This window comes from Eucyclogobius newberryi, unplaced genomic scaffold (assembly GCF_026437365.1).
Source record: "Eucyclogobius newberryi isolate DKJ021-1_F unplaced genomic scaffold, fEucNew1.0.hap1 SCAF_7, whole genome shotgun sequence".
Taxonomy (NCBI): domain Eukaryota; kingdom Metazoa; phylum Chordata; class Actinopteri; order Gobiiformes; family Gobiidae; genus Eucyclogobius; species Eucyclogobius newberryi.
Window position 1 is genome coordinate 8,548,560 of NW_027316389.1, and position 24,510 is coordinate 8,573,069.

At 43.7% G+C, this 24,510-nt stretch overlaps 1 protein-coding gene across 1 annotated transcript; it reads left to right on the top strand.

Annotated features, from left to right (window-relative positions):
- The first annotated feature begins 2,947 nt into the window (after positions 1-2,947).
- Positions 2,948-22,997, top strand: cat (catalase). The gene is made up of 13 exons (XM_072434808.1): positions 2,948-3,106; positions 5,163-5,334; positions 5,594-5,704; positions 7,944-8,074; positions 8,913-9,017; positions 9,952-10,077; positions 11,049-11,240; positions 11,602-11,754; positions 12,984-13,122; positions 14,169-14,299; positions 14,596-14,703; positions 21,395-21,478; positions 21,896-22,997. The coding sequence occupies exons 1-13, from the start codon at positions 3,041-3,043 to the stop codon at positions 21,953-21,955; spliced, it is 1,578 nt and encodes a 525-aa protein (XP_072290909.1). The 5' UTR covers positions 2,948-3,040; the 3' UTR covers positions 21,956-22,997.
- The last annotated feature ends 1,513 nt before the right edge of the window (positions 22,998-24,510 follow it).

Sequence of the window (24,510 nt, forward strand, 5' to 3'; positions counted from 1 at the left end):
AATTCCACTCCTTAAAGGATGCACTATCCTGTGCAAGCTTTATGATCACCTTACAGTCTCTGCTCTCACCCCGGATATCAATAGCCTCAGCCTCATCCTGCTGCTCATTCCCAGAACCCTCGGACGAGCTAAGGGACTTTTTACGTTTCCGGGCACGTGCAGGCAGAAAAGGCTGCTCCTCCACGCCGTCCAGAACGTCTTCCATCCCCGATCCACTCTCCTCCGCCATCTCCCGTCTCTCCAGACCGGGGCTGTAGTTGTTGTTGTTGTTGTTGTTTTATGGCGGTTGGCATCCAAGTGTTGCATTACCGCCAGACTTTATTCCTCAGACTTTGTCGTAGTCCTCAGACTCTGTCGTCGTAGTCCTCAGACTCTGTCGTAGTCCGTAAAAGTACTCCTTCCATTGCTTTGGTGTTACAAAGCCCATGAGGTCATGATATGTCTTTGTGACCGGCTTTATTCCAGGGAGACTCTTCTTCATCTTCCTCTCCTTCTTTGACGTTCGGTGCTTCCACCGTACAGCTTTATTCTTCAGGCTTCATTCTATAGGCTTTAATATGTCCACTGATGTCGCCGCTTGGTAGCCGTGCGTCTACGAGACTGGGCGAGGACAGGAGACCACCCCCACCCCCATCTCGTCACTCTGATCACTCTGACTCCCCACAAGCAGACCCCCATCACTCCGACTCCCATTTAGCACCTTTAGCCTGTTTTCTATATCTGCCCAATCAAGCTCCTTTGTTCCAAGGAATCTCCCTGCAGCTTTAGCAATGATCCTGATCCTTTCAGTTCTGCTTTGAGTCTGAGCAGCACAGTTTACAACATCCACCATAAAGAGTACAAAATCCTCTCTATCCACAACCAGGGTATTCTCATTAATTCTGGAACCTGCACACATGGGACCTCCACTCTTGAAACCTTCACACTTCTTGGGAGCCACGCTGGCCTCTCTCATTTCGCCCTGGCTGGGAGCAGCGCTGGCTCCTCTCTCTGTATTTACTCTAAACTCGTTACTTGAAACTTTCTTGACTGCATCTGCATAGGATATACCTTGAGAGACCTTTATTTTCTGCACCTCAGCAGCTCTTTTGCTAAACCTGCATCCCCCGTAGGCAGAGCTATGTTCTTCTTTGTAGTCCAGAGTCTGACCGGCTTTATTCCAGGGCTGACTTTTCTTCATCTTCCTCTCCGTCTTTGATGTTCGGTGCTTCCGCCGTACAGCTTTATTCTTCAGGCTTGATTCTTAAGGCTTTGATAGCTCCACTGATGTCGTTGCTTGGCAGCTGTGCATCTACTGGACTGGGCGAGGACAGGAGACTGCCCCCACCTCCAGTTCTTCACTCTGATCACACTGATTCCCCAAAAGTAGACCTCCGTCACTCACTTAGCGCCTTCAGCCTGTTTTCTATTTCTGCCCAATCCAGCTCTTTTGTTCCACAGAATCTTCCTGCAGCTTTAGCAATGATCCTGATCCTTTCTGTTCTGCTTTGAGTTTGAGCAGCTCAGTTTATAACATCCACCATAAAGAGCACAAAATCCTCTATCCACAACCAAGGTATTCTCATTCATTTTGGAACCTCCACACTTGGAACCTCCACACTTGGAACCTTCACACACGTTAGACTTTTTTACGTTTCCGGGCACCAGCAGCCAGAAACGGCTGCTCCTCCTCGCCGTCCAGAACACCACCGACCATCTATCCACTCTCCTCCGCCATCTCCTGTCCCTCCAGACCACTCGCAGCGCGGACCCGACTCTTCTTTTTCTTCGTCTTAGCCAGGCTGGCGAGGGACCCTGGAGTGTATGCCCCAAACATCCCAACGGGCGTTAATGGACCTGCATTGATATAATTCTTCTTCTTCTTTGCCTTTGGCATCAATGTTCAGTGTAGTTGTTGTGTTGCTTTTTATGGCGGTTGGCAGTCGAATGAGAAGGTGAATGTAGTTTGTGTCACAGCGTAAACAGCTTCATGGCGTAAACACTACGTTAAAATGGGCGGTGGAGAAAGCGCCCCTCAGTCGCTATTTTCCTGTTGCTTTTTCCATGGCAACGTAGTCACTTTTGATTGTGATTTGATTGGCTAAAAATCCCCATTGCTTTTCTATGGGGCTCAAGGGCGCTTTTCAAACCGCCCCACGGGTACGAAAGAGGCTGCGCCACTGAACAGATCTGTATATAGATAGATATATGTATATATGTTATTCTTTTACACTTTTAAACTAATAAGAATATAAGATCATTTTTGTTTTTAGACACAAAAACATTGACATACTTGGCTGATTGACAGGGGGGGCGGCGCCCCAGGGCCCTTAATGTAACATTTTTAGGTATATGTACTTTACTTCAGCAGAAAATTATACTGTAGATATTTTTTACTTTACTTCATTTAAGTCTGTACTTTCTACTCCAAAAGTCCTGTCTGTAAAGTTTGAGTTTTAAGCATGTTTATCGTTTTCAAAAATACATTTATAAAAGTCTAGAAGCTTTGAGAAGGCGTGACTAGACAATTCCTTATCAAGAACACCACATTTCACGCCTTATCAAAGTTGTATCAAACAACCTGATACTTGCACTTACACTCGAGTGACTCCAGTATGTGTACTTTTATAACTGCAGTAACAGACTGGAGTACTTCCTCTGCCACTGAATAAAGAGCAAGGTCCATTCATCTGCTACACAAACAAAACCTTACATAATAATGAGTAGACATTTTTGCTGAAGCCTTCCTCATCTAAGTTTGTTGTGACATTTCAATCTCATATTAACTCCTCTTTATTCATTGGCGTTTCTCAGTTTTATGCTAAAAACAAAAAGACGAATTAATATTTATTATTCAAGTGTCGAATCTGTTGGTGGAAAATGTAGGTCAGTCGTTTCCTCCCATCAGCCAATCAGCAACGAGAATCACACGTTGGATTGGTGGGGCGGGGCTTGCGCTGCCAAAGTCCGGGGACGGATCGTGCAGGATTTCAGCGAAGGGTCCGCGACAGAAACGCCACTTTTCTCCGTTCGCCGCGGTGTTTTTCGCGCTGAACACGCAATGGCCGACAGCCGGGACAAAGCCACTGACCAGATGAAGCTGTGGAAAGATGCTCGGGCCGCGCAGGTTTGTGTAAAACGTGGATTTAACACGGTGACGTCGCGCGGAGTTGCGTCGAAAGCATAAAGTTTAAAAGGGGTCACGGATCGTGTGGGGACGCGACTGTCAACAATGGCGATTCCACTGACAATAACTGCTCAGAAATACACGCATAAACAGTTTTTAAGGGACTGATATTCATGCGTTTATTTGTATTTTGATCGCTTTCTTTGATGCCAACTGTTATGCTAAATGCTATGCTAACGTCAAAGCTAGCTAAACTACACTAAAGTAGCGTTTGCGTCTGGAAATACACGCTGCAGATGAAAAAGAAGGAATACAATCTGAAATAAATGTGCAGATATCAATATAAGACTTATTCTGCTGTTTGCATAGAAACAAATGAGAAATAATCCATTACACGTCAGCATTTAATGTGAATTTCGTATTAAAAATGAAGGCAAGTGGCAAAAATTTGACATATTTGTGACCAGTGCAAGGTTTACATTTCTTATTTCATTTTGTTTGACATGTTAAGTATTAATACAAATACAAAGGGGATTTTGGAGGTCTTATTTAGTATTTGCATGAACTACTTTTGACGGAAAATTGGTGTAGAAATTCCAATTTAGCTTCATTTTTCAAATTAAACTTAAATCCAATTGAACATCATTAAATCCTTCGTCCAATCAAACTCGTATTAACTCAAGTACAAGATTGTAAAGTTTGGTGTGTGTCGGACTGAACAAACTGCTTTTTTTTTATAAATCTATGGCTGCAAATGGATTAAATGACGTAATAAAACATTTTTGTGCACATTGGACAGTTTTTGTGTCCAGGGAAAGTTTATATTTCGATGGGAGCAAACCAAGTGACCCGAGATGTTAAATGAGTTGGGCCTGTCATCTTTCTCCTGACGTTAATGCACGCCAGGCTTTATATTTCGCTTTGTATTTGTCCGTAGCATAGTTTTATGCTAATCTAAGGCTTAACAAATAGCGAAAAGGCTCAATGTCACTCCCAAACCTCCCGCCTCGGTCAAAAGTAGGCCATCGGTCGAGACTTGGACTTCACCCGTGATACTTGCATAACAACGAGATAAAAAAAATAGAAGGTACATAACCAAAATCAACCCTTGATCAGACGATTGGTGCGATTGGTTTATTCAGTGTTGTTGTACCATTCTCTTTTAAGTAGGATCCGGAATAATGTCAAAAGTGTTCCGTGGCTACAAAGACCACTTGTTTAGAGAATGGTTAGATTTCCAAACAAAACATGATGATGAAACGATTTCCTGCGAAGAAAGAAAGACTCTTTGGGTGTATTTTCCTTCAGTATTGTAGTATTTGACACTTATTGTTATTCCAATCTGTGTGTGTTTTTAAGATTGCTAAAATCTGGAAATAATAACTGCAATAATACCAAATCATCTCATCCATCGCTCCACGGCCTCTACACGTTCAACAACCGTTTTCTATAATAACCGTGTTTAGACCGGTTCACTTTGGTCCCTGCTGTTGTAAGTGAAGCGTGGCGGCCCGTCGACGCGATCCAAACCCTGAAACGTGGAACTCTCTGACCTATTGTAAAAGCGCACGTCCCCCATGGGTCTGAACAGGTTTGGGACGGTTGAAGAGGTCCAAAACTGTACGCATGTATGTGAAACTTGTCCCAGATTATATTTAGTCTCTACCAGTGTTTCTTAAACTGTTCACACCGAGTGCTGCCTAAAATAATACACTTGCCTGTCCAAAAAGAAGCGTCCACCTGGATTCAGCTCAGCAGGTTTGCTCGTGCTGGAGAACTGCTGAAGGTGCGACACGGTATTGAAACCCGGAGCGATGCAGTGAGCGGCTTCTCACTTCTGAAACGGCCGGGTGGAAAGACGAATCCCGTGGTCATGGAGAAGATGTCGGTGCGTTTGAGACGGGTCAGATCATTGGCATTGAGCCGAGTAAAAATGTCTAAAGGAGAAGCGGAAACGATGATCTTTTATTTAGTTTGGAACAGGCAGTGCATTTTGTCTTCCAAGTACAACAGGTCAAAACCCCCAGAATCCATTGTGCGTTTGTTTTTCCCGCAGGGGCCCGACACTCTGACCACCGGAGGGGGGCATCCCATCGGAGACAAGCTCAACAGCCTGACGGCGGGACCGCGCGGGCCGCTCCTCGTCCAGGACGTGGTCTTCACCGACGAGATGGCCCACTTCGACCGCGAGAGGATCCCCGAGAGAGTGGTGCACGCCAAAGGAGGAGGTCCGGGCTTTTGATAAAAAACGTTTTATTATTAGTATTAGTATTTTTAGTAGTGTTAGTATTTTTATTAGTAGTATTAGTATTTTTATTAGTAGTAGTATTAGTATTTTAATTAGTATTAGTAGTATTACTATTTCTATTAGTAGTATTAGTATTTTTTTATTAGTAGTATTAGTGTTTTTATTATTAGTATTTTTTTTATTAGTATTAAATGCTTTTACGCTTTTAAATGTAATAAAGTAATACATTATTTTTCCAGGTGCTTTCGGGTACTTCGAGGTGACTCACGACATCACCCGCTACTGCAAGGCCAAAGTGTTTGAACATGTGGGCAAAACCACGCCCATGGCCGCCCGCTTCTCCACTGTGGGTAAGATACGCTTTTATGTTTTAATATCCACGTGTGTCCAGTAGGGATGCATACCTAAACCCACGTTCAGGTTCAAGTCCGGATTCGAATCCAGAGGTTTAGGTTCAGGTCCGGACCTAATGAGTCCGGCTGAATTCATGCCATTTTTGCATAACGTTATAACAACGTAACACAAGCTACTTGGCTCAATTAAGTTGAAGAACAAGGACTTCTATCAAACACAAGGCTTAACTGCAGACTGAAATAAACTCAATTTATCTGGTTTATTCACTGTTTATTAACAGAAGTTACAACTTACAAATCACAAGCTACGAGCTAGCTAACACACATTCATGTGTTTTACTTGAGGAACAACTCCCGAACAAGAGCATGTTGAGTATTGGTATTGGAGCAGCTGTTTCTGCTGATACTATGTTTGTCAAGTGTATTACTGGTTTGACTGGGCTGTTCTCCACACTTGAAGTTTAATGCCTTTAGAAACATTTCCACTCTTTAATTTTGCAGATCCATTGGCATCAAAGTCATGTAAAAACCTTCAAAAACTAGCATGACAGTCAACTAGAACCACTATAAATCAATCAACTTGGCAGTATCAAAAATAGAATATGAAAATATTTTACATTACACACAATACATCATATTAACAGCATTAAACACCAGACCATATTTAACAACTGTAGAATACAAATACTATTACAAAATGTAAGTTCCAATTAATGAATCCAGCAATTAAACAATATTACTTTGACTTAGTATTTACTTGGATGTATAAATATGTATATTGCACATTAACCCACCTAAATAAATGCTACATCACACCACAACATAACAGTTATTTCATTCATATTGTAGCGACCCTAGTCTCTAGTGCGCGTGCGCGTGCGCGGTCTCTGGGGCGGAGCTAAGAGCGGGCTCAGGAGACGAGGTGGTTTTTTATGTTCCTGTTCCATCACCATGGTTACGGCCAACAGTAACCAACTCTGTTCAAGAAATAAAGTGACAACTTGTGAGCACTAAACCAGCATTACTGACCTGAGCGAGAAGTTACAATATTTACACCCAAACCAAAGCACAACCCGCTCCTTTAACATCTTAAACTAACTCACGGAGCGGCACAAGCGGCGACGCACGCGGCGGCTTAAAACGCTTCAATTAAGCCAGTGATCTTCCCGAATGTTCGGTCTCTCGTGTCTTTAAACTCATTGCGCCGGCTTCAACTTCTGCCGCGGGGAAGACGTGTGCGTCGCTGATGCTCCGGGCGCGCCATTGACAGCGATGTCAGTGTTTACGTCTTTTCCAGCGCGAATTTCGCAATCTATGGAAGGTTTAAGATGGTTTAGATTCTAGAACGTAAAGGATATAGAATGTGAGTGGTAGATTTTTAATGAGTCCAGAACCGAATCACCGGGGTTTCGTTTTTTTTGGACCTGAACCTAAATGTTTTTACAAGTCCGGATCTGGTCCGTCGTAGCGGTACGCATCCCTAGTGTCCAGCATGTGCAGTGTAATCCCAAGTGTATATTGCTCCAAGGAAGTATTTGGTAGAACTTTACTACTACTAAGTAAGTCATTGTCTCGGCGTAACGTCTGATTTATAATTTGAAGTTGATGTACCGTATTATAAGTCGCACCTTTTTACATAGTTTTGGCCGACTTATACTCCAGAGCGACTTATATGTGATATTATTCCTTATTTTCACACTGGCAACCACAAGAGGGCGCTCTAGGCTCTAAGCGACGCAGAAGAATAATCTGCACTTCCTCTTCCTCTGGAGTTTGTCTAGTTGTTTAGAAGAATTCAATGGATTTAGTGATTTGGGGTAAAACTGATGCTTTGGTAAACTTGTTAGCATGTTCTTTATGCTATAGTTATCTGAATAACTGTTCATATGTTACGCTAACATACCAGACACTTACCACAGTTCTGTCTGTGCCTCATGTAGCTGAAGGTGTTAGCGTTAGCATACGTCATGTAGCTGAAGGTGTTAGCGTTAGCATACGTACACCTATTCACCATGTTCTCTCATCTGTTATTATTTTAAACTGCATTTCAAGATGAAATGTCTGTTCTTGGTCTTGGATTTTATCAAATACATTTCCCCCAAAACATGTGACTTATACTCCAGTGCGACTTATATGTTTTTTTTTTCCTTTCACTTTTATGCCTTTTTTGAAAAACGTGTTTAAGGAGCGATTATGTAACGCAAATGTTCAAAGTTCTTTGTCGTTGTTGTTTCAGCTGGGGAATCGGGTTCAGCGGACACGGTGAGAGACCCCCGAGGTTTCGCCGTGAAATTTTACACCGAGGAGGGCAACTGGGACCTGACGGGAAACAACACCCCCATCTTCTTCATCCGGGACGCCCTGCTGGTGAGGACGCGCGCGCTACAACCTTTACGTTCCCCTCTAAAGTGCGGCGCGGCAAACCCTCATCGGTCAGCGCTGCGCTCCACAAGGGGGCGCCATTTTCCTCAGAGTTGGACTCGTGCCTGGTCAGTCCCGGTCATCTCTAGCTGAAGACCGTTGCAGCCGAATTGCACAAAGTAAAGACACAACTAGTGATTTTATGATTACTGTATTTTCCGGAGTATAAGTCGCACCAGCAAAAAAATGCATAATAGAGAAGAAAAAAACATATATAAGTCGCACTGGAGTATGAAATGCGGTTGCAAGTGTGAAAATAACAAATAATATCACATAAGTCGCTCCGAAGTACAAGTATGAATGTAAGTATAAGTCGCACCCCGGCCAAAACTATGAAAAAAGGTGCGACTTATAGTCCAGAAAATACGGTAATCACGATTATCAGGAAAAAGATGGGAAGATCATATCGTATTTTTGAGTTCAAACTAAACAGAAAATGAAATATAATTGCCACAAATGGAATAAATAATATACAATGGGGCTTATCGGCACATCCATTGTAGCTCTTTTAAGTATAATATCAGTTGTTGGTGAGATGAGCGCCATGGTAACGCTCAGGGGGCGGGGCTCGGGAGAAAAGTATCGACCTGAAGTGTTGTGTGGTTCGTCAGTTTGAGTTGTCCAAGAATAAAACTGGTAAAATGACCGTCGAGCTCGGTTTACGCCTAATCCTTTTACAAATGTACCTGTACCCCTGAAATGGAACCGCTGCTTGAGAACCACTGGCACAGCGGTAAAACGCCCTTTCAGTTGTAAATCTTCGTTTTGTTTTTCCACGTTGCAGTTCCCGTCGTTCATCCACTCTCAGAAGAGGAACCCCCAAACCCACATGAAGGACCCCGATATGGTCTGGGACTTCTGGAGCCTGAGGCCGGAGAGTCTGCACCAGGTAAACGCACGTGTGGGGTTTATCTGTACAATGTATCCAAATTCAGATGAGGTCGTGAATTTTGTTTTGAAAATGTATGAAATTTGAATTGAAGCACATGGTTTATTGTGAAAAATGCTACAAAAAGTGCTGATAAATCGTGAAAAATTAGGTCAAAATAAGGGTATACAGTGATATTTCTGCATTATTTTGATCAATATTACAGACATTTCACATAATAATAATTTCACCTCGACTGACTATAAACCTCAGCTCTGGTGCAGGGATTGTATTGTTTTTTTTTTTAACAGACAGAGAAGAGCAATAACCGGTAAATGGTTTATTGTGAAAAATTCTACAAAAAGCGCTAGTAAACTATGGAAAATTAGGTTAAAATAAGGGGGATAAGGTGATAGTTCTGCATTCTTTTGATTAATATTACGGCAATTTCACATTTGTTTGTTAATTACTGCTCAACTGACTAATTAAACCTCAACTTTGGCGCCGAGATTGTATTGATTTTATTTTTTTTAACAGACACAGACAGAGAAGAGCAATCACCGGTACATGGTTTATTGTGAAAAATGCTACAAAAAGTGCTTATTAACGATGAAAAATTAGGTTAAAATAAGGATATACAGTGGTATTTCTGTTTTTTTTTTTTTTTTTAAATCAATATTACAGACATTTCACATTTGTCTGATAATTACACCTCAACTGACTAATTCAACTTCAACGTTGGCGCCAAGATTGTATTGATTTTTTATTTTATTTTTTAACAGTCCGAGATGAGCAATTAGGCTAAAATATGTGTACAAAATATGTGTAACACATTATTATATATGCCAGATAAGTACATTCTACATTCACATATGAGCTGTATTTTGTGTCTAACCATGGGTGACCGTGCGAGCCCCTGCCCTACTCCTGATGTTGTTCTCTCGCCCGGGGGCAGGTCACCTTTTTGTTCAGCGATCGCGGGATTCCGGACGGATATCGACACATGAACGGATACGGCTCGCACACGTTCAAACTGGTGAACGCGGCGGGGGAGAGATTCTACTGCAAGTTCCACTTCAAGGTCTGTTTGATCCTGGATAAGCCCCGATTTCACACGCGTTTCACCTTTTTTCCACACAATAACCAGGTTTCTGACGAGCCGAGACACTGTTAAATGTGTAAAGAAGTCTCAATGGACGATTTAATTAACCTTCATGGGGTAAGACAAAAAGATCTCTGGTATAGTCAACTTTTAAAGCGTAAACGTGCACTATATGTATGTGTATGTATATGTAACTTCGGATGTTGCAATAGGTGTTGCTTTTGCCTTTTCTGGTTCAGACGTTTGCTCAGGGCGTTCAAAAAAGGCAATTTGATCACATTAAATAATTATTTGAATCTGTTGTTCGTTTCCCACAAATAAATGTGAGGCCTAGCAGCTTTACCCCCTGATACATTAAAGTATATTGTCATTATATTACAAAGTTTTCACCCTGAGGAAGGCCACGTAAAGCTGAAATGCGTTGGTGCATATTTTAAGCTAAAAGCCATGCTAAAATAAAGGATTTTTAATTATTTTTGTTGTAAATTAACAGCGTGCCTTGGTTTTTCTTGTCTTTAGGAATACTCAACAAATGTTTATATATATTTTTGCTACAATTTATACCGGAATAAACTGTTTTTTTGTGTGTAGTACCCACGCAGCGCTCCTTACGTCTAGTTATTCATATATTAGTGTATTTTTGTGCAACTTTTAGAAAAATGCAATTTTTTTTAAATGTTTTTTTTTTTTTTTAGCTTTTATCGGTTTTATAACTTCATTCCCTCATCGAAAAACTTTCCTGGAGTTGTATTTAGGGGTCTTTTACTCATTTCCCTGTTGTAATTCCCCTTGCTGCCAGAGGGGGAGCGCTAACACCAAATCCTGATGAGGAAACGGACTACTGTGTTTCTTAAGTACACCTGAAACGAGCGCTCGAGCACGTTTAAAGCCCAATAACAACACGGATCATGCATAATATGTGTCCTAAGACGTTTTTGTGGCCGTTTCAGACCGACCAGGGGATCAAGAATCTGACGGTGGAGGAGGCGGAGCGCTTGGCCGCCTCAAACCCCGACTACGCCATCGGGGATCTGTACAACGCCATCGCCAACGGAAACTTCCCCTCCTGGACTTTTTGCATCCAGGTCATGACCTTCGAGGAGGCCGAGAGGTTCCAGTTCAACCCCTTCGACCTCACAAAGGTGAAACAGCCCGAGATGACGCGTAAATCTCTCTCGTGTCTTATGAAAACGGACCAAAGATGTACGAAGTATCCTAAGCACGGCCTAGACTAGCGCTTGGTACTGTACTTTAACGATACTTGTTTTTCGATAGTGGTGCCTGCAGTTTTTAGAGCGTAAATTAAAGGCCAAATTTGTGCTAAAACTCGTCGTCTTCAACTCAACTTCAAGTAAAATGAAACTAGAATCAATGAAACGCATCGACTGTTCAAAAGTGTCAGTATTATGGCTGTGTTATTATCCAATTGTAAAGTAAAAGGTGCATTTTGACAGTTTTGTTCTGTTTTGAATGCCGTTAAATGGTTGCTGCGCTCGTCCTCAGGTGTGGTCCCATAAGGAGTACCCGCTGATCCCGGTGGGGAAGATGGTCCTGAACAGAAACCCGGTCAACTACTTTGCTGAAGTGGAGCAGAGCGCCTACGACCCGAGTAACATGCCCCCAGGGATCGAGGCCAGCCCCGACAAGATGCTGCAGGTGAGACGCGCTAAACATCCTGACTCTGGGCACCAGCAGGAGTTCGCTCCATGTTTAGTCCTGACTCTGGCACCAGCAGGAGTTCGCTCCATGTTTAGTCCTGACTCTGGCACCAGCAGGAGGCCGGTCCATGTTTAGTCCTGACTCTGGCACCAGCAGGAGGCCGGTCCATGTTTAGTCCTGACTCTGGCACCAGCAGGAGTTCGCTCCATGTTTAGTCCTGACTCTGGCACCAGCAGGAGGCCGGTCCATGTTTAGTCCTGACTCTGGCACCAGCAGGAGGCCGGTCCATGTTTAGTCCTGACTCTGGCACCAGCAGGAGGCCGGTCCATGTTTAGTCCTGACTCTGGCACCAGCAGGAGTTCGCTCCATGTTTAGTCCTGACTCTGGCACCAGCAGGAGGCCGGTCCATGTTTAGTCCTGACTCTGGCACCAGCAGGAGGCCGGTCCATGTTTAGTCCTGACTCTGGCACCAGCAGGAGTTCGCTCCATGTTTAGTCCTGACTCTGGCACCAGCAGGAGGCCGGTCCATGTTTAGTCCTGACTCTGGCACCAGCAGGAGGCCGGTCCATGTTTAGTCCTGACTCTGGCACCAGCAGGAGTTCGCTCCATGTTTAGTCCTGACTCTGGCACCAGCAGGAGGCCGGTCCATGTTTAGTCCTACCTCTGGCACCAGCAGGAGGCCGGTCCATGTTTAGTCCTACCTCTGGCACCAGCAGGAGGCCGGTCCATGTTTAGTCCTACCTCTGGCACCAGCAGGAGGCCGGTCCATGTTTAGTCTTGACTCTGGCACCAGCAGGAGGCCGGTCCATGTTTAGTCCTGACTCTGGCACCAGCAGGAGGCCGGTCCATGTTTAGTCCTGACTCTGGCACCAGCAGGAGGCCGGTCCATGTTTAGTCCTGACTCTGGCACCAGCAGGAGGCCGGTCCATGTTTAGTCTTGACTCTGGCACCAGCAGGAGGCCGGTCCATGTTTAGTCCTGACTCTGGCACCAGCAGGAGGCCGCTCCATGTTTAGTCCTGACTCTGGGCACCAGCAGGAGGCCGGTCCATGTTTAGTCCTGACTCTGGCACCAGCAGGAGGCCGCTCCATGTTTAGTCCTGACTCTGGCACCAGCAGGAGGCTTGTACTTTGGACCCCTGCTTGGTCATGGAGAGACTCTGAAAGCTGCTGTAAAGTTAATTCTAAAAGTACGTTTCAATATCCTAAACTACATTCTTTTGCACAGGGCCGACTCTTCTCGTATCCGGACACACATCGACACAGACTTGGGGCAAACTACCTTCAGCTGCCGGTGAACTGTCCCTACAGGGCCCGAGTGGCCAACTACCAACGGGACGGCCCCATGTGCATGTTTGACAACCAAGGCAAGTCCCAAATTCTACAAAACACACCTCTGCATTTTATCTAATGGCCGCGTCGCAATCATTTCCACTTGACTCCTTCATTAGTTTATTCCTTCGCTGATAATGACGTCAGGAGGGGCCAGTGGACTTACAGATATCACTCTGACGCTGAGCTAGTTTACATGTTGTTGCGCGGCTATGCTAATAAACGTTAGCCTACTCGCAGATAGTTGTGACGAGCCACGTTTCCAACTGTCCAGGTGTTATATTTTAGGATCAGACACAAAGTGCGTGCTCTTAAAAGCTTTGGGGGCGTGTCTGGTGCAGAGGGCGTGTCTGGTGCAGAGGGCGTGTCTGGTGCAGAGGGCGTGTCTGGTGCAGAGGGCGTGTCTGGTGCAGAGGGCGTGTCTGGTGCAGAGGGCGTGTCTGGTGCAGAGGGCGTGTCTGGCGCAGAGGGGGCGTGTGTCGGGCGCAGAGGGGGCGTGTGTCGGGCGCAGAGGGGGCGTGTGTCGGGCGCAGAGGGGGCGTGTGTCGGGCGCAGAGGGGTCGTGTGTCGGGCGCAGAGGGGTCGTGTGTCGGGCGCAGGGGTGCAGAGGGCGCGTGTCCCGGGCGCAGGGGTGCAGAGGGCGCGTGTCCCGGGCGCAGGGGTGCAGAGGGCGCGTGTCCCGGGCGCAGGGGTGCAGAGGGCGCGTGTCCCGGGCGCAGGGGTGCAGAGGGCGCGTGTCCCGGGCGCAGGGGTGCAGAGGGCGCGTGTCCCGGGCGCAGGGGTGCAGAGGGCGCGTCTCATTGGTACATATGTTGCTTGTGTCCTACAGGTGACGCGTCTCATTGGTACATATGTTGCTTGTGTCCTACAGGTGGCGCGTCTCATTGGTACATATGTTGCTTGTGTCCTACAGGTGACGCGTCTCATTGGTACATATGTTGCTTGTGTCCTACAGGTGGCGCGTCTCATTGGTACATATGTTGCTTGTGTCCTACAGGTGGCGCGTCTCATTGGTACATATGTTGCTTGTGTCCTACAGGTGGCGCGTCTCATTGGTACATATGTTGCTTGTGTCCTACAGGTGGCGCTCCAAACTATTTTCCCAACAGCTTCAGCGCTCCAGAGACACAGCCTCAGTTTGTTGAGTCCAAGTTCAGTGTTTCCCCAGATGTGGCTCGATACAACAGCTCTGACGATGACAACGTCACACAGGTACTTTACTCAACTTTACTCTACTTTACAGTACTTTACTTTACTGTACTTTACTCTACTTTACATGCCCTTTAGTTTGTATTAGTTTACTTAACTTTACTTTTTGTTTACTTTATATTACTTTATATTAGTTTACTTTACTTTGATACTTATATGCAGCAGAGGGCCACAAACAACCTGAACATGTTGAATTTGTTGACCGTTGTTTCCTCTGTGAATAATGACACTTAACACTCATAATTCTCTGAACATTAATATTCAGCTGGTTTAACATGAAAATGTTTGGATTTCCGCAGGTCCGTATTTTCTACACTCAAGTGCTGAACGAGGACGAGCGACAGAGACTGTGTCAGAACATGGCGGGCGCCTTGAAAGGAGCTCAGCTCTTCATCCAGAAACGATACGTACGGAAACTCACCGCTGCACAAGTCTTATCGCTCTTTCCTCTCTTTCTCTATTGCTTTACCTCTCTCTCTCTATTTCTTTCTCTCTCTCTTTTTCTATTGCTTTCGCTACTGCTTTCTCTTTCTCTCCCTCTCTATTTCTTTCTTTCTATATCGCTTTCTCTCTCTCTATCGCTTTCTCTCTCTCTCTATCGCTTTCTCTCTCTTTCTCTATTGCTTTCTCTCTATCGCTTTCTCTCTCTTTCTCTATTGCTTTCTCTTTCTCTCTCTCTCTCTCGTTCTCTTTTTTGCTGTATAAAACACATACTTTGAAGACGTACAACTACAGAAAGTCAGAATGCACTTTTCTATTGAAAGTAACGTCTAACGGAGCTGAAACGGCTTAATCGACGGGGATAATCCTCGACTCATTTAGTGCTTAGCGCCTTCTTATGTCTTTGATCGTTTTGATTGGCATTTTATCTGAATATCCTTCTGTTTCATTTGTATTTTGTGCCGACAGTTTCTCTCATCGCTCAAACAAACATTCTGTCACATGTCACGTCGACTTGCACTTGGAATTAGTCTCATTTGAGTCGTTTTTTACTCCTAGAGCCTTGAAGCCTTTGAAGTAACCATACTTTTACTTGTTTTAGCTACTGTCCACCTCTGGTTTTAAAGGTACAGAGGCAAGGCAAGTTTATTTGTAGAGCACATTTCATACACAAGGCAATTCAAAGTGCTTCACACAGCAAGAAAAATGCATTAAAATCACAAAGAAATTACAGAAACAGAAATATAATAAAATTAACTAAATTAAAAATTATCAATCCAACTGATTAAACTAATAAAATCACAAACAAAAGAAGAGTGCAAAGAGAAAATCCTTTCAATCATATGCGCAGCTAAACAAAACAGTTTTTAACTTAGATTTGAACATTGTCAGAGTAGAAGCCTGTCTCACATGTTCAGGAAGACTGTTCCAGATTTCAGCTGCATAAAACTGAAACGCAGATTCCCCATGTTTTGTCCTGACTCTGGGCACCAGCAGGAGGCCGGTCCCTGAGGTCCTCAGAGTCCGAGATGGTTCACATGGCACTAACATATCCAAGATGTACTTTGGTGCTAGATCAGGGAGAGACTTGTACACAAGCAGAGCTGCTTTAAAGTCTATTCTCTGAGCCACAGGGGGCAGTGCAGAGACCTGAGAACAGGACTAATGTGATGGTACTTCCTGGTTCTAGTCAGGACCCGAGCAGCAGCGTTCTGGATGTACTGCAGCTGTTTTACAGCTCGTTTGGAGAGGCCAGTGAGCAGGCCATTACAGTAGTCTAATCTACTGGAGACAAACGCATGGATAAGTCTCTCTAAATCTGGTTTTGACACTATATTTTTGATTTTGGCAATGTTTTTTAGATGGTAAAAAGCTGCTGATGTTATTGATTTGACGTGGCTATTAAAGTTCAAGTCTGAGTCCATTATTACCCCCAGATTTCTAACTTGGTTTGTAGGTTTTAGAGCGAGACTCTGGAGGTGACCGCTAACACTTTCTCTTTGTTTCTGTGGCCAAAAACGATGATTTCAGTCTTGTCTGAGTTCAGCTGGAGAAAGTTGTTTTGCATCCACACACTGATCTGTTGGATGCAGTGACAGAGTGAATCTACTGGTCCATAGTCACCTGCCGATAGTGAAACATAGATCTGAGTGTCGTCTGCATAATTGTGATAGGACACATTTTCACTGCGTATCAACTGACCCAACGGCAGCATGTAGAGGTTGAACAGAAGGGGACCCAGGACTGACCCTTGGGGCACTCCACAGGTCAGAGTCATGTGGTCTGAGACACAGCTACCAATTTCAACAAAGTACTTCCTGTCTTCCAGATAGGACCTTAACCAGTTTAGGGCGGGGCCGGTGATGCCCACCCAGTCCTCTAGTCTCTGTAAGAGGATCCCATGATCGACAGTGTCAAAAGCAGCACTCAGATCCAACAGAATTAAGACGGAGGCTTTGCCCGTGTCAGTGTTCAGGCGGATGTCATTTGTCACCTTGACAATAGCAGTCTCAGTGCTGTGATGAGGTCTAAAACCTGACTGAAAAACATCAAATGAGTTGTTTATTAAGAGAAAATCTGTGAGCTGTTGGTAAACAACCTTTTCAAGGACTTTGCCCGAAAATGGCAGATTAGAGATGGGCCGGTCATGACTCAGTACTGCGGCATCAAGACTGCTCTTCTTTAGGAGAGGCTTTATGACCGCAGTTTTCAAAGACCTTGGGAATGTTCCAGATTGAAGCGACATGTTAACTATGTGAGTGAGTGGTGCTAACAAACTGTTCAGCATAGACTTAGACTTCAGAAATCTGGTGGGTAACACATCGAGGCGGCATGTAGATGAACTCAGACTGGTGATGATCTCATGGACAGTTTTGTCAGTTACTGGTGCAAAGTGAGCCAGCTCTAAGTGTCTTGGTGGTTTTAGGGTAATTTTTTGCGTTGTGGGATTTATAGCATTTTTAATGCCCTGAACTTTGTCATTAAAGAATAATGCAAACTCATTACACTTGGATGTGGAAATGAGTTCTAACGGCAGCTGAGCTGGAGGGTTTGTTAATCTGTTACTGTGGCAACAGGACACGCGAGTTGTTACTGCAGCTTTCAACAATTTCAGAGAAATATCTTTCCCTAGTTCTACATAAGATTAGGTTGTACATGTTCAGCTTCTCTTTGTAAATCTCTTTTTGAACCTGGAGCTTTGACTTGCGCCATTTCCGTTCGGCCCTACGGCACTCCCTTTTCTGTGCCCTGACCCAATCATCATTTCACCACGGCGCCTTCTGCTTATTTTTAACCATTTTAGCCTTCAGAACATTCAAAAAACTAGATGTCACAGAGTTCAACAAATCATTTACATTAGAACATGAGACATTTTCAAAGTTTATCATTTCCATAAACAGTGCACCTGTGCCATCACTTATGTGTCTCCTCTGAACAACTGCAGGACCAACCGGTGGTTTGGGAGAAACAGACAGGTCAAAGAAGACACAGAAATGATCAGACAGAGCAGCATCGATCACATTAACATTTGAAATATTTACCCCCTTTGTAATTATGAGATCTAGAGTGTGTCCTTTAAGACTGAAGGTTTCAAGGACAGCATCAAGCTCTTTAGCGTTTCTGTCACAAATATTATCAACATGCACATTGAAATCACCTGTAATGACCAAACCCTCAAAGTCTGTGCATACGACTGCTGATGAATCCTTTGGTGGAGGCTGAGGTTGTGGTGCTTTTTGATGTTGAAACATTGGCTCGGTCTCTGGCTGATGGAGCAGGAATTCTTCTCTCATTCCTCTCTTCTCTAACTATCTGCTCAGGACCCTGTCCAGGCCCAGTCCAATGCCTCAGAGCGTGGAGCAGGTTCTCTGTCAGCACCCTCACTCCACCTCTGCATAGGTGGGGGCCATTTCTCTTAAACAGGTCCTCTCGTTTCCAGAATAGATAGAAGTTCTCAATGTAGTGTAGTCCTCTTGGTGCACACTCTTTGGACAGCCTTGTGTTCAGCTGAAGAAGCCGGCTAAACTTGTTTATCCTCCTGTCGATGTTTGGAAGAGGTCCACTTATGAATGTTTTGATTTCCATTTTATCAAGCACGTCGAATAACTTCAAGAAGTCTTTTTTCAAAACTTCAGTCTGTTCCCGCCGCATGTCCACTGCACCCACATGCACAATCAGCTGTTTAGCTCCTCCATGCTTAGCCATAATATTTGAAAGGAGTGACGTTATCTCAGAAACAGTGGCGCTTGGAAAAGAATGTGTGTTTATCTTTTCACGCATCACGTGACTTATCGCTCCGTCTCCAATCAAAACAATCTGCGTGACCTTGGCTTGTGGCACAGTTCCTCCTCGCTGTATTTTGGCCACGTCATCTTTCCTTTTTTCATTTAATTCCATCTCTGAAAGTGGTAAAAATCTGTGAGCTGTATTTTAGGTAACTTCACGTTATCTTTGTATCGTTTAGGCTTTGCTCCAAGTTTGTTCCAAGAAACAGCCTGGTCTTTCTGGTTTTTAGACAGTTTTGGAAACGACACAGAGTCACTGCGGTTTAGGTTGAAAGTAGCAGTTTTTCTTGTAAAAAGTGTGCTCTTCTTACTATGGTTGACATAGGAATGGTATCGTGAAGAACTTTTTCAGATTCCAAAACAAATATCCGTGTTTTCAGCTCATTAATTTCTTGTTTATTTCCGACAGCGTTCACAGTCTTCTCCCTTCTTCTCACGGACATGTCGCTGGCGTCAGATATGTCGTTAAAACTGGAAAAAAATTCTTAAAATCCTTAGTTTACTTGAAAAAGTCTAAAGCAAAAATGTTTGGAAGACAAAAACTGATTAAAAAGCAAAACGAATAAGGAAAGCAGCGATAGCAAGCGGAGCGAGCGAAAAAGCGTGTGGACTCTTCGGAAGCAGGAAATACAAAATGTTAGAGTGTTAAATTGTTATTGACGCACAAAAAAGTCAAATTAAAAACGTCGCAAACTGGGAAAAAACAGATCCTGCCTCGTCCGTAAGGTTCAGACGTTCTTTACTTTTAATTCCTTTTAAGAGTCACTGAAGTTCTAAATACTTTGACCGCTGGAGTGAAACTACGCGGTCGGCACGAACTGACAAACGTTTCCAACCAAACCACCAACGTGTGGTTCTGTCACGAAGACGGAGACGGAGAAGGAGAAGCAGAAAGCGCATGAATTAGGGCAACACTATCTCGTATGCAATAATTAAAGCAGAACCAAGTAACTCTAGACGATAGAGCTCCCCCTGCAGGTCGCTTGTGAAAAGACGCAAATGTTGTTTTTTTCTTAGGCAGAGCAAAATAATGTCTGTTTGCCGTAACCCGACCGAGCCGTCAAAATTATAGCTGAAAAAAAAAAATCTGCATTTTGTCAAAATTATGCCAAATTCTTTTATTTTTCTTATATTTCGCCGACTCACCGACCGTTTTTTCAAAAAAGTGCCGTGTTGAATAATTTTGTATCACTGGAACTCGCTAAAAATATTACAAAAAAGAAATGAAAATGAAACTTAACACGAGCGGAGAACGTTCAAGTCATTGTCTGTTGAAGCCTGACCCCTGGCGGTCACTGACCCCTAGCGGTCACTGCGTGTCACTGGCAGAATAGAAAAAACTGGATTTGCCAGTGGCTGAAATGTGCAGAATTTGTCATATATGTTGACCAAGACGTCGACATGTAATTCTACGACATGAAAATGGCCAAAAAAATAAAATAATTTGTCCAGTACAAAAATAGTTTATTAGCTGGACTTATTCATTTTTTTGTTTTGTACATTTACGGTAGCATCTCTTTTGATAAATGATCATATTAACTTAATTTTATAGGCAAAATATCATTAAATTCTATATACAAATTTGGATTTTTTTTTTATGCTTTAAAGTAAAAAATAAAATAAAAATTACCTTCCTACCTACCCACTTGAAAAATGTTGGTAGAGTTACAGCAAACAGACAATTTATTTGGGGCAGCCTTATGTCTTAAAGTTTATAAAAAAAAGAGCTGCGGTTCAGGACTTGTCGATGGTGAGACATTATGGTCAAATAAAGAGATAATGATACTTGATTAAATATGTTTAAAATACAAAGAGTGGTTCATCCTTTACAAAGTTCTCACTCTGAAGCGTTGATGCTTTGAAGCCGCAGCCACAATGTTTCTGTGGTTTGAACGTTTTTCTACCAACCCAAAGACCCACGTTGTTTCAGTGTTTTTCCCTCTCGGCTGTAAACACCTGTGTGGTGGCTGAACATCTCTGAGAACCCTGCCCACGATCTAAACCAGGGGTGTCCAAACCCTTTTCACTGAGGGCCGCATTTTGAAACTCATACGGGGCAGAGGACCACAAACAACCCGATGATATCGAATTTGTTGAATGACGAAGAGAATCATTCGAAATGTTGCATTTGACATTGTTTTAATAAGACCTTGATCATCAATATTAGGTTGGTATAACAACCTAATTAATTAGTAATAATTAATGTAATCAAAATGCTTAAATCTTTCCAATTTTACAGTAAAACCTACTACATTTTGTTGTTTGGATCAACTTGGCAGTAAACAGGAGGGCCAACAAAAGTTTGTCTGAGGGCCTTTTTGGCCCCCGGGCCGTAGTTTGGACATACCTGATCCAAGCGCACTCTCTACTGTGCTCTGGGCCTGGGTCTGGGCCTGGCCCATGGGCCCGGGTCTGGGCCGGGGTCAGGATCGTGGTCTGGGCCCACATAAAGCAAAAAGAAGTCGACTAGAGAGAAATGGGACGATGAATAGGACATTTCAAAGTGGCCGGGTGATGACATAATGACATAATGACATCACATTATAACTTCGACAAATGGTGATTCAATATTTGTAGGGAAAAAAAAAACTAAATTGTCCAGCAGTGTATAAAGAATAATTACAAGTTCTTAGTCTATTTATCTCAGTGTCTGTGATCCAATTCTACAAACTTAACTAAATCAAATTGATTGATCATCTGACTCTGATTTTAATCCGTACAGAATATATTTTAATGCTGTAATTTAGAACAAATGCTTCACACACTTTCCTCTTTCTCTCAGCTCTTTGTTTATAACCTTAAGGTGTTGAATATGTTTAAATAAAGATGAATGAATCGAATGGCACTTCTTAAATGTGTTTTCTAACTGTAGGTGGAGACTCTCAGGGCTGTTCATCCCGACTACGCCAACAGAGTCCAGTCTCACCTCAACAAGTTCAACCAGGAGCCCAAAAAGGTACGTCAAGCCTAAACCAAGACAATGAAGACGCATTTAAAGATCCCATAACATGCAAAATCGACTTTTCAGAGCTTTTAACCTTCTTACCGTGTTATTTGTGCCTCCATATGTGTCCCCAAAGTGTTTTTTTGATTGATTCCCGCAGTTTTTAGCTAGAGAACAGACTATTTCCTCGGATCTGCAAATTGACGGGGGGTACCCACAAGGGCGCGTCATAATCACAGACCTGCGACACCATTCCCCCCTCTCCTTCCCCCCTAGCCTTTTTGCAGCCTTTTTCTGCAACTTCAATAGAAGCAGAAGCGGCACATGACGATATAAAGAAGCTGTTTACATTGACTATATTCATATTCACATCCAACCCGGTCCCTGTAGCTAACCACCAATTGTTGTTTGGTTGTTTTCCTTCTTCAGACCAACGCCGTCCACATCTACAGCCGTCCCGGAGCCATCGCCGCCTCCTCAAAGATGTGAAGACTCGACACCATCTCTACAAGTGCTCTTAACGCCGCTCTTAACGCCGCTGAACGAAACGCAAATGCAGCCGTTTTAGTGTCGACAAAGCTTCTTAAATCACTACTACAACAAAGCATTTGGCGGTCAGTCCGTTAACGGTGTTGCGCCGTGACCTCTGATGCGCGAATGAAAAGATTATTGTGTAGAAAATTACTTTAGAAATTGTGTTTTTTATCTGAGCATTTCTGGTTTGCTGCTTCTCGCTTTTCAGTTCACTTTTTGTCACGTCTTTGCTAAAACTGAATTGTCACCAGTGATGAATAAACTACTACAAATAAGATACGCTGCCAGTCCAAAAACGAAAAACTACAGCTGCCCGAGTGATCTCATTTCTGAAACGAGCGTGTGGAAAGACGAATCCCGTGGTCATAGACGAGAGGGCGGTGGCATAGAGCAGAGAAAATGGCTAAAGGAGAAGCAGGATGATGCACTGGAGGGAAATAAGTATTTTGAATGTTGCAGAAGCTTATTGACACTGCCACAGCCTCGACGTCCATGAAATGTGGAATGTTCTGGCAGACTTTTCATCGACTAAGACAAGACTATAACTCATTCCATGACATCCTGACAAACTAATATTGCAGTCAAAATACCAGAGAGATTTGTGGTCGATTCAGACGCCGCTTCAGCCCTGGTTTTGCCCTTCTCTCGTGACTTAATGCAATTATTTCAACATTATACGACGTGCGACGCCTCGACTCATTGTGCCACAGTAGCATTTCTAGGTTTAATTTATTGTACTTTCAGTTCCTCTAAATGATTAACCACAATGTATAATAAAAAAAAGGATTTTGAAAGTAAATATTGTCCGCAAAAGTGAGAAGATCCCAATCACGCTTTCACCACATCGAGATGAAGGTTTGGTCTGTAAAACGTCTTTGCCACAAATGTGTATTGAGGTTTTTTGCTTCCGTTCTTGTTGTTGCTAATGTTTTATACTGAAAATGAGATGATTCTAGTGCCTCTGCCCGATCGTTTCTAATAAAGGCTTTCAGCTTTTCTTTTGTGCTTTCATAAGTTAATATAGCAACTGGCCTTTAGGCAAGGCACGTTTATTTGTAGAGCACAATTCATACACAAGGCAATTCAAAGTTCTTCACACAACAGGAAAAAAGATATTCAAATCACAAAGACATGACAGAAATCACAAAACGGTTTAAGACCTAAAAGAAGAACGCAAAGAAAATCCAAATCATCAAAGTCTGTGCATACGACTGAAACATCTCTGTAAAATCATCAATACAACTTTGGCAGTGCTGGAGAAGCTTGTATAAAACAATGAAGAGAATGGATGGAGACTGTTTTAGCTCCATTTTAAAGGATACATACTCAAATGATGAAAACACCCCAAAGGACAACCTGGTAATTATTTAATCTCTAAAAAAACTGCACAGACTTCGCCCCCTTTTTTGTTTTCTCGTGTTTCAGATTCTATCAGAACTACATTTCCTGTGTTTTTGTCAAGCCATGTTTCAGTTAAAAACATAAAATCAAGATTATAAGAAGAAATAAAATGATTAATTAAGAGTGATTTGTTACATAACGATCTGACATTTAGCACAGCAAGTTTCAGACCAGTTTCAGTGGGATTGGGATTTATCTTTTCACAAGTCAGATTGGACAGCCTGACCCGCATTTTGTTTTCCCATCTGTGTGATGTGACTACAGAAATAGCACTAGGGGGGGCTATTTTTACATAGGGCCCCCGGTTGGCTTGATTTTTAATATGACAATAAGTCCCGGCAACGCTGAGACCCAGTGCATCCTATCTATGGGAGATACCAGGTGAAAGACGAGGGGGGATGGGTGGTGGGGCTTTTGTCTTGTGCAGGGAAGAGTTCAAGTGTTGACATCAGAACTCTTTATCTTGATGCTATATTGGGCGTGAGTGGAGCCATCTTAAGGCCTGATTTGATCAGTCATTCAAGATGGTTGGGAAGGCCCCTGAATGAGGGTGAGGGTGCGATGGAGAGTGAGGATGTGGGAGGAGACGTTGCTGGCGGGACCCTGGGCTGCTCTGAAGGCAGAGGCGATGACGGGGATGTTGTTGAGGGTTAGGGTTGTGGAGCAGCTGGAGCTGAATTATTTTCTGGTGGTGGTGGTGGTGGTGGAGCAGCTGCTGATGAATCCTTTGGTGGAGGCTGAGGTTGTGGTGCTTTTGATGTTGAAACATTGGCTCGGTCTCTGGCTGATGGAGCAGGAATTCTTCTCTCATTCCTCTCTTCTCTAACTATCTGCTCAGGACCCTGTCCAGGCCCAGTCCAATGCCTCAGAGCGTGGAGCAGGTTCTCTGTCAGCACCCTCACTCCACCTCTGCACCCTCACTCCACCTCTGCACCCTCACTCCACCTCTGCACCCTCACTCCACCTCTGCATCCTCACTCCACCTCTGCACCCTCACTCCACCTCTGCATCCTCACCCCACCTCTGCATCCTCACTCCACCTCTGCACCCTCACTCCACCTCTGCACCCTCACTCCACCTCTGCATAGGTGGGGGCCATTTCTCTTAAA